General features: G+C 36.6%; 4 protein-coding genes and 2 non-coding genes across 7 annotated transcripts; 1 reads left to right on the plus strand and 5 right to left on the minus strand.

Annotated features, from left to right (window-relative positions):
- Window positions 1-2,404: 2,404 nt before the first annotated feature.
- On the minus strand, window positions 2,405-5,880 carry LOC103962302 (probable protein disulfide-isomerase A6). Its single transcript, XM_009374995.3, has 11 exons — window positions 5,711-5,880; window positions 5,035-5,119; window positions 4,788-4,885; window positions 4,551-4,606; window positions 4,274-4,391; window positions 4,027-4,054; window positions 3,837-3,928; window positions 3,470-3,626; window positions 3,267-3,391; window positions 3,005-3,104; window positions 2,405-2,695 (listed from the first exon to the last, which is right to left on the minus strand). Exons 1-11 carry the CDS (start codon window positions 5,863-5,865, stop codon window positions 2,621-2,623), a joined length of 1,089 nt encoding a protein of 362 aa, XP_009373270.2. The 5' UTR covers window positions 5,866-5,880; the 3' UTR covers window positions 2,405-2,620.
- Window positions 5,881-6,122: 242 nt separating this feature from the next.
- Window positions 6,123-6,194, minus strand: TRNAP-CGG. Its single transcript has one exon. It is a non-coding gene; the product is annotated as a tRNA-Pro (tRNA).
- A 62-nt stretch (window positions 6,195-6,256) lies between these two features.
- LOC103962303 (zinc finger matrin-type protein 2) lies at window positions 6,257-9,832 on the plus strand. 2 transcript variants are annotated; one of them, XM_048568444.1, is made up of 10 exons: window positions 6,257-6,461; window positions 6,628-6,708; window positions 6,807-6,837; window positions 6,933-7,015; window positions 8,058-8,090; window positions 8,780-8,858; window positions 8,961-9,013; window positions 9,107-9,167; window positions 9,297-9,379; window positions 9,495-9,832. In XM_048568444.1, the coding sequence occupies exons 1-10, from the start codon at window positions 6,447-6,449 to the stop codon at window positions 9,633-9,635; spliced, it is 660 nt and encodes a 219-aa protein (XP_048424401.1). In that variant the 5' UTR covers window positions 6,257-6,446; the 3' UTR covers window positions 9,636-9,832. The 2 variants fall into 2 exon arrangements, with proteins under 2 accessions (XP_048424401.1, XP_048424402.1); XM_048568445.1 differs by having other exon boundaries at window positions 6,262-6,461; window positions 9,546-9,832.
- A 1,994-nt stretch (window positions 9,833-11,826) lies between these two features.
- Window positions 11,827-12,763, minus strand: LOC125470011 (protein AGENET DOMAIN (AGD)-CONTAINING P1-like). The gene has a single exon (XM_048568329.1). The coding sequence runs from the start codon at window positions 12,451-12,453 to the stop codon at window positions 11,827-11,829; it is 627 nt and encodes a 208-aa protein (XP_048424286.1). The 5' UTR covers window positions 12,454-12,763.
- A 605-nt stretch (window positions 12,764-13,368) lies between these two features.
- LOC103962305 (GTP-binding protein SAR1A-like) lies at window positions 13,369-15,660 on the minus strand. Its single transcript, XM_009374997.3, has 3 exons — window positions 15,407-15,660; window positions 14,774-14,905; window positions 13,369-13,791 (listed from the first exon to the last, which is right to left on the minus strand). The coding sequence occupies exons 1-3, from the start codon at window positions 15,533-15,535 to the stop codon at window positions 13,471-13,473; spliced, it is 582 nt and encodes a 193-aa protein (XP_009373272.1). The 5' UTR covers window positions 15,536-15,660; the 3' UTR covers window positions 13,369-13,470.
- LOC125470119 lies at window positions 14,365-14,484 on the minus strand. The gene has a single exon (XR_007252358.1). It is a non-coding gene; the product is annotated as a small nucleolar RNA snoR83 (small nucleolar RNA).
- Window positions 15,661-16,354: the final 694 nt, after the last annotated feature.

The raw sequence follows: 16,354 nt of genomic DNA on the forward strand, positions 1-16,354 counted from the left end.
GAATCCTCCTCCTCCTGTGATGTTAGCTTGTTTTGGGACCCAAATAATCTACTTGTCTCAAATAATTACTTGCTTTTTATGGTAATCAATTATTACACCGTTAAACAATCAAATAAGTAGATCTTAGATGGAGTTTTTGCAAGGGACATGGTGCCTCCTAGTCCTACACATTATGGACATAAAGGAGGAGTTTGAAAATTTGAGACATTCTCTCATCAACTTTTCATGTATAAATTCCACTCAAAACAATCCAAATCCATCGTTTTGCATCTCTTTTTGGATTCTCTTCTTCTCATTATGTAAACTCAACTTAAAGGAGGTCCTAGAATTGGAAAATAATTCAAGTAAAATAGGTTGTAGGGCTAACAAGCTTTTTTTTTCTTTTGACAAAGACAATTTTTGAAAATTTTGAACATAAATGTCTAATCAGGTCATCTGTATTGAATCTCTCGCAGAAGTACGTGTACCATGCATTTTAGTCGCACTCAACCTTGACCTCGCGCTGATATAATAATGCCCTAATCATGTAGCTCTGTTGAGCGCACTACTCTGACAAACGGAACTAACTCATGAGAAAGTTTGCACAGGATTCCCGACCACGAGATTATTAGCTAATCTCTCACAAAAGCATAAGTACCTTGTATTTTAACCCAACCCAACTCCAACTGAAGTCACCCGATGTTAAAGTTGCCCTAACAAGTCAGCCCCATCAAAGTTTCTCCCCTACCTCCCATTTGCGAATGAAAGGGATTTTCTAGAGAAGCCAAGATACCAATGAGATCAGATCTGAGTCCTCAAATTCAACTATTCTGCTGGGGACATGCAATTTACTTTTTATTTATATTTTATTTTTTAGCATGGAGAAAATAGCAGCAAAATCCCATCATGATCATGGCCCCTCACCCAGTCTTCATTATTGTTCATGGAATGGGCTTATTTTTCCAGATATTTATTTTATTTCAACGTCATAAAGTCTTGAATCCAAGTAGGACGCAACGGGAAGATCAGTTTGAAAAACAACTTGACACACATCGATCGATCTCCATCAACTTTTGCAGTTCAAAAACATCTGGTTATTACTACAAACGGTCCCATCTCCTCTTTAATTTCCTTTGCTTTGCTCATCATGTGGATATATTTGCCGTTTTGCCCTTAATCTTATGGCTCTTTTAGCTTCAAATCCCCAATCTTGAAAACTAAACCACCATGTAGTTATATTCTGGACAAGGATCATCTCCAGATTTTCTTTGTGAGGATTCTCATATCTCGTTCATAGTGCATTATGAGGTCAATTTTTGTTAGGTACTATTTGTGTTTAATTTTAAATAAATATATTTAAAATCATTTCTAACCGTTCGATATACGATAAACGATTAGAATGTGAGGATTCCTAGGATCCCCACAACTTGGATCCGAATAGGATCCAAATCCTTATATTCTACCTATCAATGTTGTTCCATGGTTATAGACTTGAGTGTCACCAGTGATTAAACTCATTAAAGTACTTGCTTGACGAGTGGAGGAACGTAAAATTACGGTTTGGATGTATATAAAAATATACGGAAGAATATACGAACGGGTTACCACCAGAAGATTGACAAATCTGATTTATATTGTGTAGTTCATGTTCTGATTACGCCAAGGCCTTTTGTAATAAAATTTTCGCACTAGCATGTTGTATAAGTAGTAAGATGCAATTGAAGACCAATATCAATTTTTTTAGTGAGCCGTGACCTGTCTGTATAAAATCTTGATATAACATGACTTTCGTTGATATAAAACTTGTTGCATGTGTGTCATGTGAGGAGATGTGTTAAGGAATACAAAACCCCACATCAACTGATTGACAAAACTAGATGACTAATTACTCGTTGGGACTTCATACGTACGCTTTGTTACACCTAAGCTTGAATTCTCCTCCTCGCAACCACGGTGATTACTAGGGTACAATAGTTAGTACACTAGTTTCCTCTTCTAGTTAACCTCTCCCCAACAACCATAAAAAAAGCAAGCAGTTACAGCTCAAGATAAAACTTTCGACAAGCCAAGCAGTTGCAAAAGAAAAGGTCGATGTTACTACAACTTTCAAGCTTTCGATGCGACATGACCTCTCTGTCTTTATCCGCTCCCAAATGATGCCTCCCATGAACATCGAAACAAGCCCACGCCCATTGTCCTAGGGTAAAAAGCTTACATCATGATTCATCCATGTGACGATTTTCAGAGAATCATTTTGTACTATGGCTAATTGTAAGTACTCGTTTGGAACTTAGGACGATGTAACTGGGATTTGTTTTGGGACTGTCCGATCTTAGCTACAAATCTGACGTCCCATCGTCGGATCACCAACGAAGAACGGAAGCTCAATCACATGGGAAGATCCACAATGGTTTTAAGATAAACGTTGAAGACGAAACAGAAACACTAGGTTATTGTTAATGGTATGCCGGCTATCCTTCACTACTACAAATGATAACTTAAAAGTGCAAAAATGTTTAAAGTAAAAGATGTGTATCGATAGTACACTGAAAACGCGGTCGGTTCCCAAGATCCGGAGAATTTGGGAGACGACTTCACTGAAACTAGGTTACAGAATCATCCCTCCGTGGGAAGTGCCTCCTCATGAGGATGAAGTGAAGGTGTATAGAATGTTCTTCTTGAGAGTGAACTCGTCGGCCTTAGTTGGGTTGACAGACTGCATCGACAAAAACAAAATAAAATGTTAATGTCCATGTAGATCAGTAACCGTTATATGCACAGATTAACTTTGTTTTTTCAGCATACGATTTCATTTTTACAATTCCAAGTTTCGGAACCTTATTGATATATAGTTCCCACTGTTGGATGCATCAAAGTTTTATATCCAGTTATCTAATCCCGCACCTCACAATAGACAGTCCTATAACATATGAAGTCCCAGTCGAATCATGTAAGCTTATCCATTTCGCTAAACAAGGCCTATGCATCTTGCTAGTACTGGAAAGAGTATAATATAAGGTCAAACCTTTTCGAGTATGCGCCCAAGCCGCTGAATTTCATTCTTTGCATAATCAGGACCTTTCTCCAAAGAGTTCTTGGCAGCTTTCAAGTAGATCTTACCGTATCTGAAATTCAAACAGAACAAGAAGTTAACATCATGTGAATCAGAAGATCAACTGCAAAAGTACGGATCTAAAGGATCTAGTTAAGATCATCACTGAAAGATTCTACGTTCGTTTTCAGTATGTGCAAGTATCATGTGATCAAACTAGAGAGTGCGTATCAACCTTGCAGCCGAACCCTCAAGTTTCCCAACTTCCTCTTCTATCTTGGAAAAGATTGCTTTCTTCTCATCATTGCTAGATTTCACAAACTCCTTTACTAATTCGTCCAAATTTTCAAGAACGCCAGCCTACATAAACGAAGAACACTGATAAGAAAAGGACAAGAATTTGATAAGGTGCATTCACGATGAATTGAAGGTACTGACTTTGGAAGTAAGTTGTCCTTTTCCGTCTCTGCTGGTGCCAGATTTTTCATTAATGAACTTTACAAAATCGTCTAAATCTCTGCCGCCACCATACTCTTCACCCTCCTTGTTGTTCTTTGGGAAAAATTTCAATGTGGGAAATCCACTAACTCCATACCTGCACAGGAAGCCTTGTATTAGGTCCATTTATTCACCATTCATAAATCCCATTTCCTTCATTTTTTATTATGTTGACTCTGAAGATATTTCATCTGAATCATTAAAATATACTACTAATCGAAAACAAAATATAGATTCAATGGAGTACAACACACAACACTAAAATAAGGACCAGAAGTTCGTGGATACTATTAAACTACTAACTCACTTTTCAGCTAAATCCTTGTATTTGTCAGCATCAAGATTAGCAATCACTACACCGTCCTCCAAATTAAATGCTGAGGCAACCTTCTCATAAGTCTGGATAGAACACAAAATAAATAATCAAGATCAACCGTTGTTCAAGCACCAGATAAAGGGTTGCAATAACGGATTTGAAGGAGCAGAAATACACTTACAGGAGCAAGGGATTTGCAATGTCCACACCTGCCATGAAAAGAAAGGGGGGGGGGGGGGGAGAACATATTTAGAGTTGCAAAAGCGCCAATAAAATTCCACTACGATTTATTGCAAACACAGTGGGATAAATATTGTATAATCCCCCTCTCCCTCTTGTACACCAATTTGGCTTTCATTGACTCAACAACCGACAAAACAGTATTCAATATTAAGCATTCAAAAGAAAAATTGAAGACATAATCTTACCATGGTGCATAGAACTCCACCAGCACATCTTTTGTTTCGTCCAGGACAACCTCATTAAAGTTATCCTGCGTAAGTACCACAACATGGGATGGGGCTACAGCAAGCTTCACATTGGTCCCTGCTTGCAAAGAAGAGCTTCATGATCAATCATAAGCTTAGGATTATTACGTAAATGGATGTGTATATTAGAATTGAACAAACTCAATCAACCAATAAATATCGACAAATTTATTCAGTTCGTTTTCAGTTGAATAACATTACAAGGTCAAAATAGTACCTCCTTCCTTATTCACAAACTCAGCAAGAGCTTCTGCAGTACGGCCACCTTCATACCTAAATCATGTAAAATTCAATCAGAAAAGGTAAACCAACATTACTAATACAAACAAGGATGGTGAAGAATATTACATCGTCAGAAATTTGGTTAGACGGATCGGTGGCAAGAGCATCCATTCATAAGTAAAACAAATGCTTTCATGTAAACTAAGCAGGGGATAGGGGAAAACAGACTCACTTTTTGGGTTCTAGGGACCCTTTAGGAAACCATTGAATTGTGGGATAGCCGGAAACTCCATACTTGCCACAAACGCCCTTGTGCTCATCACAATCAACCTATTGAGAACCAGCAAATAAATTAAAAACAGTCAATTAATTGTAGTTGTAGACTCCTAGTATGTACTGCTGCAAGACAAATCCAATAGCACGGTATATAATACAATTATCACAAACTACAATACGGACATCAGTAATATAAAACCTACCTTTGCAATTAAAATGGATTTTGCTTTCTTAAAACTTGAACCGAGCTTCTCATACTCTGGTGCAAGCTTCTTACAATGGCCACACCTGTAATGGTAAGTACGAACCATACTCCATTAAAACGAGCGAAATAAAAACTAAAGAAACGTATCCACTATATGCTTCCTAAAATATGGATAAGAAATGACAGGCAAAACAGAACGCATCCGGAGAAATGATGTTGGTCCAATACTAATCGAAATTCGACGAAAATTCACCATAGATACATATAAACCGCACACTTATTACCAAAAATTCCAATTATATATATAAGAAATAAGTTCAAACACTTCTTGCCTCGATCAATTATTGGCCTTAGATCTAGAATCCTGGATTGCCTAATCGCAGATCTCCAATCAATCAATCAATCAATCAATCAATCTCAGCATCACCATAGCCGATACGATTGACCAATTCCGATTCATGTTTCGCAATCCGAGAAACTAAATTAATCGATTCAATTCAAATCATTTTCAATCCTAAACTTGATTCAACTAATCTCACACTAATTTGCGTTCACTTCCTTCACAATTAACAACAAAAAAGATCATCACAAAACCTCAGCAGCTAAATTTAGCGTTTTTCCAAATCAAATCTCGAGAACCAAACAGCGTTGAAATTAGGAAAGCCTGAGATTACCAGGGAGCGTAGAACTCGACGAGAGCGGCGCGATCTTGACCGACCTCCTTCTCGAAGTTGTCCTCCGTGAGCACGACGACGTCGTCGGCGTAGACCGACGAGGCGAGGAGCAGCGCTAGGGCTCCGAAAGCGAACAGAGTCTTCGAGCTCACCATCGTTTTCAAACTTTCTGAATAAAGTTGGTTGATTTGCGTATTTTATACCCGCCTTTGTTGGATTTTTTTAATTTTTTATTAGTATTATTTATTATTTCTCTACGGTGTCATTTGGCAAATCAAGTTGCGCCACGTGTGCAAATGTAGTCAGCGTTGGACTTTTTTTTTATAATTATTATTATTTATTATTTCTCGACTGTATCATTTGGCAAATCAAGTTTCGCCACGTGTGCAAATGCAATAAGCTCAAAAAAGGAGGGGCGTTGCGAGAATCGAACTCACGACCTCTCGCACCCGAAGCGAGAATCATACCACTAGACCAAACGCCCGAGTTGGCAATGCACTGGAAATCATCTATTTGTTATACTACGATTTGAAAACCCTTGAACTTTTGAGCTCGGATTCCTCGCGTCCGTCTTTCGCTTCTTCTTCTTCTTCTTCCCTTTTCAGAACGTTGGGGATTCGACACCTCTGCTGGTTAGCCCTCTCTCCAATCTCCACCTCCCGGAGATTCCCGAAATTTCAATTGCATCCTTCAAGGACCAAACTGCAAATTAGGTCAAAGATTGAACTGCGCATCCATGGCCGGCAATAATGTAAGTGCAGTTTCCCAAAAACCCTCACTTTCCATCACTGATGATTATTCAATTTGCTCAGTTAGCTGAACCTCTTGATTCCCAGTAATTGAAAACTCTTGGTAAATTTGTAATCTTTGGGTAATTAAATTATCAGAACTTGTTGATTCCCAATATGTTTGTGTAGGGTGCTGGAGTAGATAATACTTTCAGAAGGAAATTCGATCGAGAAGAGTTCTTGGAGCGAGCTCGTGAGCGTGAAAGACAGGTTTGTACCTCGAAAAGTCTCTTGCTTTTTGTTGGTTTGTAAATTTGTAATATGTTTTTGAGTTTTTCCTCATCTGGGTGTTTTACAATATGCTTTAGGAGGAGGAGGGAGGACCGCATAAATCCAAATGTGGGTTTGCTCAATCTTTTATTTCGGTATCTTTGCGCTCTTAGAGTTGTTTTCTTTAGTACAAACTGAAAGTATTGTTTGCTTTATGTGTGTAGCGAAAGGCCCGCCTGTGCAAAGGAAGCCATTGAAGCACAGGGATTATGAAGTGGATCTCAATTCTCGCTTGGGGAAAACACAGGTGAGCTTTTTATTGTTTGAAGTGCATAGTTCTAATTGGTTGAATTTTGCCCCGTTTGCTTTTAGATTGTTGATCTTTTCTTCAGTTTCCTGAAGAATGAGATTGTTTAAGTTAACTACTTATCGGCCTATGAATTAGTTTTTGTGAAGATGCTAATATCTTTTATTGTCATGGTTAACTGAGTAGAAGCTTTTCGATTTCTAGTGGCTGATATACCGCTGCTCTGTGCAAAGTTAACTTATTACATCTTGATGGAAAATCATCACTTTGATGCAGTATGTTCACAGAATGATATATTTACCGTTAGAGTTTGTTTTCTGGTTTTGTGAATAGTTTGACGCAGTAATTGCTGTCAACAACATAATTTTCGGTTTTGGTGTCTAGAAAATAAATGACACTATGAATTGGTGGCTGATATAAAGAAGCTACGGTTCTCTAGAACAATATAGATATGGATTAAGCAAGTTTTATGGGTGACGTGTGGGTATTCCTATGTGGATAATACTTGCGTTCCTCCACAAGGGAATGCACATATACCACTTCTTTCGAATAACATATATTCACCATATAGATTTCATGATTGGAACCGTTCAATTTCTTAATCTTCATTTGAAGATCATGCCTACTAAAAATCATTTGAATTGGAGATCGTTTGGTGATCCAAATGTATGAAACAAATCGACAGTGTGAGTACCAAGCAACATATTCATGATGAACCGTCCATTTATTTGATACATATGAATGATTAAACGATTTCCGTTTTGAATAATTTTTTCGCAATGATGATCTTCAAAAGAAGATTATGAAATTGAATGGTTCCGATTATGGAGTTTATACGATGGAGATACATTAGGAGTTTCTCATGTCCTGCCTGCTCTGTTGAGTTGCATCAGAACGATGCTGTTACCCCCTTGATGAATTATCCAAGGGATATTTTATTGGATATTTTGTTGCTTACAGATTTGACACTTGCTAACTAATTATTACAAGTTTCTTATCACTTTTTATCATTAACTTATTTATTCGTTGTATGTTTTTTCAGGTTGTTACTCCAATAGCACCTCTAAGCCAGCAGGTAAATACTTATCATTCAATATCCAGTTATGGAGTTTATGATTTGCGTTCTCACTGTTATCCTAAATTATTGTGTTTATTAATGTGCTTGTGCTTCTTCCTTTTTTGTTCAGATAGATTGTTTTAGCTTCTGTTCTCTAGATGATTTCTGGAGATGCTTCACATTCTGTGTGTGGATGTATGAACAATGAATCCATACGTTTTGTTCCTAACTCATTACTGAGCTTACTTGGGATAGCCGAATTGTTGCCTAACCTTTTATTTTACTTTGATGTGATGGCTAACACTTACAACCGATTGCGGAATCATCCCTTATGTTGACTGTATTATTGAAGGTTGGAAGACTGAAGCAATTTAGAAACCACGTTATAGTGGCCAGTCTTCTGACTACAGTAGCCAATTTGACTATGCTCACTAAAGGCTTTGTATTTCTTATCTCTTTCTTTCCCTCTCACCCTCGTTTCCCTTCCTCTTTAAAGTGTATCCCCTCATTTGTTAGGCTGTGTAGCTTTCCTACAGAATCCTTATCTAGTGTTGGCCGAGTTACTGCATCTGAAGCCAGGATTTGGGTGCGATCATTGCCCTTCGATTATGTGAAAAACACATTAATGTATATAGTACTCTCTGTACGGTTATGAGTTGTTATTTTGTAGTCTTTTTATTTCATCATATTGTTCTGTTCTTTTTCAGGCTGGATACTATTGTTCGGTTTGTGAGTGTGTTGTAAAAGATTCTGCAAACTACTTGGATCATATCAATGGCAAGAAACGTATGTAATCTCCATCGGAATGATTATTATAAGAATTAATATATAAATATGTTTCTATTTTCATTATAATTATCTTTTGAATGGTCATTTTCTTTGTTGTAGATCAAAGAGCTTTGGGTATGTCTATGCGGGTGGAGCGGGCATCTCTCCAACAGGTAGAATTTGAATCCTTATTTTTGTGATCAAAATGGAAGTTCCTTGTTAAAATCTTTTCCACGGGAATAAGCATAACTAAGCGTTGAATGCAGGTTCAGGAACGATTTGAAAAGCTCAAGAAGCGGAAAACTGATGGCACTTTCACAGAGCAAGGTAAGACATTGAAGTAGTGAGATGTAAATCAATCCCTTCAGAGGTTTTGGTCCCATAGTTCGCATTTAAGGTGCATCCTGTTCTGACGACTGATAAAAAAAAATGACATCTCTTCCTTCTCCCTCTCAGATCTTGATGAGCGTATCTTGAAGCAGCAGCAAGAAGAGGAAGAGCGGAAGCGCCAGCGTCGAGAAAGGAAGAAAGAAAAGAAGGTAAAAAAATTGGTTCCGTATTAATGTTTTCAAGGCAGAGATTGGAATCTCCAAATTCGTAGCGTTTGATATCTTTCTTGAATTACGTTGTACTAATTTACATAATATTTTGCAGCTGATTTTTTTATGTCGACTGATTCTTTTAAATCTTCTTTCTTGGGTTCAGAAAGACAAGGTAGTAGAAGAGGAAACCGAAATTGATCCTGACGTTGCAACTATGATGGGATTTGGTGGATTCGGTTCAACCAAGAAGTGATCATTTCAAGCTAAGTTCAACTTTCACAGTTTCTTTTCGAATCTGAGTGGTTTCTATATATGTATTTTGTTCCTGAGTGACCCACTGTACCATACGAACCACTCAATTTAGGCGTTCGGACTTGTACACAACGTAGGTTCGTGGGAAAATGGAAGAGATTTTACGCAAAGATTCATAATGCATCTGGGTTTGATTCATCATTGTTCTGGTTTAGCATTTGAAGCTTGTCAATTTGTTTTAATGTTACCAGTCAATCACCGATCATCTCGGTTCGGTAATTCTGACTCCGAACCGAGGCAATCGCCGGTCATCTTACACAACATCGAATGAAGAATAACATGTTACAAACCACAACGTACAAGATCTTTCGTCGTAGCAGTAATCTATGATTGTTCATGATGTGTTACGTCCAAGTGCCTTCCCCTAGAGATGTTTCAGATGGTTGAAGTATCTTTTTTTAGTGACGTGATTTTCTCTCACCCTTTTTAGCTTCTCACACACTCGTCTTTATTTATGATCATCGAATTGAATAAATTAAATAGAATCAACGGCCAAAATTAACATGGGTGTATGAAAACCTAAAAAATGTGTGTGAAAATCTTCCCTTTTTAAATAGGATGACTTTGGATGCGGTCCCTACTCATTAACGTTCTTTGATTGAAATCTTGTTTGTTTTCGGATTTTGATTGAAGTCTTTAAATTAATGCAATAATGCATTTCTACATAGGTTATTATAATTTTTGAATTAAAATTTGATATTTGTAGTTATTCATATTAATGAAATTTTAAATAAAATCCATAATTTGTTGAAAGTATTAAAAAAATTATACTTAAATAGAACTCATGATTTGTCTTTACTTATATTAATGATATTTTACATACAAAAAATTGGTAATTTTTATATGATACATTTTACATACAAAAAGTTGGTAAATTTTATACAAAAAAGGTGATACATTTTATATTAAAAAAATGGTTACATTTCATATAAAAAAACAATGGGTACATTTTACACACAAAAAAAAAGGTACATTTTACATATAACAAAGTGGTACATTTTTAAAGACAAATTGATACATTATTAGATAAATTATGGGTACAAATAAATGGTAAAAAAAAAAAAAAAAAAAAAAGAGTACAAATAAAAGTTTGGAAAAATATGGACACAAAAAGAAATTAATGCATGGGTACAAACTAAAACTGAAAAAGAAAATTGGCAGAATTTAAAAAGGGGTTGCAAATTAAAATGGGTACAAACTTAAAAATAAAAATGTATGATACAAAATTTAGCTATAAATATAAATATATCAAATGTAACGTTTCTAACACTAAATGAACATATTTAGAAATAAAATTTAATTATCTTGATATGTAAAATATTTTATTATGAAATAATTAATGATGTTTATTAAAACCAAGGGTCCTTGATTAAAAATTGAAAAGGAATAAAGTTTCAATCAATGAAATCTAAAAAAGATGCATGAGAATCTAATTTCTCGTTTTAAATAATAGATACAAATTATGTATACAAATGGGCTCAATAGAATGCATTGGCATTGGAGTGAGTAGTAGGAGGCCCAAGGTACGAAACACACGACTTTCAAGTGCTAGGGGAGTGCTCTCAATCACCAGGATTATTTGAGAGATTTTTTATTGTGCTGGAAACATAACTTGCAAATGTCATAATATAATTTGGTTGAATTTTTTTTTTCTAACCCCAAACGATTGCATTATTACACTTACTATATGGGCAATGTTCTCGGAATACTGAGACTCACATAAGCATTTTAATCTCCTCTGATCACCATTGTGTGATTTTCACCAGTGTCATACGAGCCTGAAATTCGCCCCAACTACTGAGCCACCTATGATGGCTGCTAGGCTAAGGCATTGTAATTTTAGATTCACAAAAAAAAAAATAAAAGGGGTAAAACAAGAGCAGTTGCCAGCTAAAAGTATACGTTGTGTTGGAAAATTAACCATATATCAAGTCCAATCTAAATACGAAAACCAACTATATGCTGCAAATGTTGACTTCAATATATGATGCTTGCATTAAAAAACTGAACATAATTAAACAAGAAAACTATAAGAACATGGTCGAAGCCTCTTGTTCTCCGTCAACCGCCATCTTTCCTTCCAAATTAACCACACTGCCTCTGAGGATTTTGATTAATTAACTTGATGTATTTTACTTTGACTGCTCGATCTTTTCATCCAAGATAACTTCCGTCATGGCTTCTGAGAAATATGGATTCCCATGCAGGTACCTTCCCCTGTTCTTGCCAGGGAACCACATCCCTTTCTTCCAAACCAGATGAGGCCTCAAGTGAGTAGCCGGATAAGCAACGTGTTCCGACGTTGTTTCGAATAACACGGCGCAGAAACCGCCCTTCTCCCCAGTGACGACCCCTGTCCACCACCCGTCGTTGTCGTACGCGTCCACCAAATCCCCGAAACCAAACTTTTGGTTGTTTGCAGATGAGTCGCTTCGGCTTGAAGGTCGGGTTTTGTTCGGGTGCGCAGGGCGGACGTCGTGAGCCATGACGGTTTCTTTGTAGAGCGTGCGCTCGTCATCCTCCAACAGCTCCTTGTACTCGACAACGTAGTTGTCCCCCATGTTGGCTACAACCCTAGCTGCGAAGTACGATCCGATGAACCCCTCTTCCTTGCTTGACACTTCAACTTCGTTGTTTGTTTTGAACCACCTTTCGGGGCAGAACTCAGTCGGATCGGAGGGTTGGGAGTGAGATGAGGAACCAGAAGGACGAGAGTTCGTCGTGTTTATACGATGTTGGATCGCACGGGAAGGCCCCATTACAGATGATTTGCAAGTGAAAGAAAGGAAGTAGAAGAACGAGAGCTGATTAACTAGTTGCTGCCAAGGATGAGAGAGTTGACGAGTGCCTTGTTTGTATATATAGAGTCCTCTTCTGTTTAGGAAATTTTGCTTTCCTATTCAGCCCACCTAAAGTGTTACTTTTACGAATTTCTCGCACTTATATATAAACCTGTAAATGGATCGGATTCGGACTAGATTATTTTAGATTGAAGTGCTAAGTAAAATAATCTGGCCGGATAATCTGACAGATGTTTAATAAGAAAATCCATATATGATTTGTTAAGTTAACGAGTATCTAATTTGATAACACGATATGATTTCTTATACATGTTTTTTCAATCACCATAAAAAAAAAAAAATTTGTTTTCTTAATCAATAATATACATTCTAGAAAGTTCAGATTACTCTATATATTTGTATGCCAGGTCAGATTGGAACATTATCCATCGGATTAGCTCAAATTCGTATTTGCTTTGTTAAGCTAACGGATTTTCAAATCCATATTTGCTTTGTTAAGCTAACAGAGTTTCATATTCTATTAATTACATCGAATTCAGATTAAAATCGGGTCAAATGATTTATTAACACGTCCTTTGACAAATTCAACCCAATCATAGCATTGTAAAAGAACAAATCTAAGTGTCGCAGTCCCAAATTTAGATGGTTTAGACAATGGACAGATATGTGTATATAAGACGGATCTGTTACACTACTTGTTTACACAACTTTTGACACGTTTTTATGAGCCGCTTCATAATGTATTTCAACAATCCAAACTGTATATCTTTAAGGTCTTCATAGATCATGTCTAACAAAAATCACCCATTATGCACGTGTGGGACATGAGAAGAGGATTGAACATATAATTTTGTTGCCGGTTTCACAAGAATGTGAACTATCAATACCATTTGCTGATCGTAAAGAAAAGAGGCAAAATATCTCCAACAGCTTGAATTAATCGGAAACAACAAAAAGTGAGAAGCCTAGTCTTTACTACTTAATGTACTGAGAAAGCCACTTGAAGCCATCGCCATAACCCATTTTGCGAACGATACTGCACATGAAGACCTCGAGGGGACGGACATTTGAGTCTTGCAAGTTCACTTTGCCCTTGCCGGTGGTGAAGTTGTTCAGACCGAGGTGGAAGCGCAACTCTTCTTCTGAGGCCGCATATGGTATGTCGATCTTGTTTCCCAGAACAAGGAATGGAACAGTGGCCAATGACTCATCAGAGAGGAGAGCATCCAGCTCCTTTTTCGATTCTGCAAATCTTTCCTTGTCGTAAGCATCCACCAGGTAAACAACTGCATCCACCTTTGCACAACAAATACAAAATGCATTACCAAGGATGAAACGTCGAGATAACATTCCATTTTGGATCAAGAAAACGTAGAGATAACACAACTCGAAGTGGCAAGACAAAACTTGCATAGCTTGAAACTTACCCTCAAATTTCTTAGGCAATTCCAAATCTCAAAATTCTTTCCAATTACAGATTCCAAAATATAGTCTAGTATATAACCAAATATTATCTTATTCTCTCAATAGGACCTATTCGGGAGCTGTCGTACTTCACCACTATAAATCCCAGCTATCCGTATATGGTTAAAATACATAGACGTAAATCATATACAATCTACGGGGTGAAAAACACACGTTATTTAAGGACCGTATTGGAGAACAATTCAATATAAAACATATCTAACTACATCTCCCAGGTTCTACTGTGAACTTTTTCCCTAGCAAATAGAAATCCTTCACAGGAGTTGAAAAGAAATAAGGTGAACATGGCAATCGACACAAAAGGTTTACTCCCACTTCTGATCAGACGTTTTTGTTTCGTTAACCCATCATTAATCCAGATAATGAAACTGCAAAGCAAAGGATGAGTGTGTGGTAAGGTACTATTAGCATACCTTCTAAAGACATAAGGTGCTATCAGTGAACTACCACTATTTATATCTGCCGCCCATGCATCAGGTAAACACAAAAACTTTTATCTGGGATTACGGAAGCATAACTATTCCAAAACTTTACTACACGCCTGTGTCAAGAGATGATCATACGGCAGCTATTCTTGGGGGCGAAGATATATTTCGTTTCTGATTTCATTATTTGACTAATCTTTATTCAGCAAACTATTACGAAATACAAGAACAATGCTGCTCGCTGAGCACACACAAACCGCATAATTTTCATAAGAAAAAGAAAAGGCCTCAAGCAGTTCATATATGCAGAAAGCAGTTGCCACATCACATGCATACAATACATCCTTAAGTTAAAACATGAATGATACCTTGGCATAGTAATCTTTCCAAACTCTGCGAGCAATCTGATGCCCGCCCAAATCAAAAGCCTTGAACTTAATTTTCCCAATGCTTAACTCCTCGGATGTCGGATACTGCGTCGGTTGGTGTTGAACTAATCTCTGCAACAATCCATCAACAACAAAACCCAGAGTCAGAAAATCAAATTCCCCGCTACTTATCACAATAAATCAAAACAATGACAACAGTAAATTGGTTTATTCGTTTTCTCTCCTTCCAAATAATACAATTTCAGTGAGTCAATATTGTCTTAACCTGAATTCTTCATTAACCAATTGACGCAGAGCTCCTAATGTGGAAAAATCATAGGAATTATGAAAAGAAAAGTTTTTCAATTGAATAACAATTAGCAACTACACTCTCAAAACTATAATTTCATTCCATATTTTCTTTTCCTTCACTTTCCCATCAACCAAACAGACCCCACACTGATTAAACATAAAACAAAAACGAAAATTTCAATTGAAACCAAAATACCAATCATTCCAAAACACCATCGAAGCATTCAAAGATCATAACTTTCACCGCATCCGTAAGCACCCAAAACCCACCAACAAAAGTTGTTAAAAATCGGATTAAAAGGATGGGATTGGAAGAAAGACCTCATCTTTGAGCATATGAAGCAACGTCGTCTTGCCGGCATTGTCGAGACCCAAAAACAAGATCTTGGCCTCCTTCTGCCACAATCCGAGCGATGCAAGAACCCCGTAGAACCAATCCAACAAGAACATGGTGTTTCCACCCAGAAATCGTCAGATCGAAAGCCTCCCCCTCAAATCAGAGAGACGGAGAAATAGCTAGAGAGCGTTATGTGGAACTGTTACTGGGTTTGGTCCCATCGGACGGCTCATTTGGGCAATTGTCGGCCGTTAGATTCTAAATTTCGAACAGCTGGAATCTGATTTTTTTTTTTTTTTTTTAATTTCAGTTTTAGCTGAATTTCGTCGGTAGGGATTGTTTTTGCTTTTTTTTTTTCTTTCTTTTTTTGTTTAATTGCCTTCTCTTTCTGACAAAAAAATAAAATAAAATAAATAAATGTCTTCTCTTTTCTAGTTTTGTTTTATCCATTTTGGTGAAGGTTGGACAAGAAATTTGGTAAGTACTAAAGAACTTAGCAATTATGATCCATAAATAAAGAAAAACTAATGAAAAGGTTTTGAAAATTTTGAGTTTTAATGATAAGAACAAAATAAAGGGTAAAATGAATAGTACTAGGATTGACTTTTTAATGTAAAAATGTGGTTTTTCATTAAAGTGAACAATATCATAGATTTTTCGTTAAAACTCCCTAAATTTAAGTCTTTTTAATCAAAATAGTTTTAAAATTGGCATAACTCCAGTCCTGGAGAATTACATTCAAGAGAATTATTTTGTCCACCGTCAATTATTTTCATCACTTTCTGAAACTCTCCATTAAATAAGAGAAAATGATAAAAATACCTTAAAAAAATCAAAATAATTATTTATTAAATTGAAGATAATTTTGTCATTTAATTCTTATTAAATAGAAATTTTTTCAAAAAAAATCAAAATAATCAACTGTGAACAAA

This window comes from the organism of the source record quoted next, unplaced genomic scaffold (genome assembly GCF_019419815.1).
Source record: "Pyrus x bretschneideri cultivar Hongxiangsu unplaced genomic scaffold, Pyrus_bretschneideri_v1 Contig48, whole genome shotgun sequence".
Classification (NCBI taxonomy): Eukaryota; Viridiplantae; Streptophyta; class Magnoliopsida; order Rosales; family Rosaceae; genus Pyrus; species Pyrus x bretschneideri.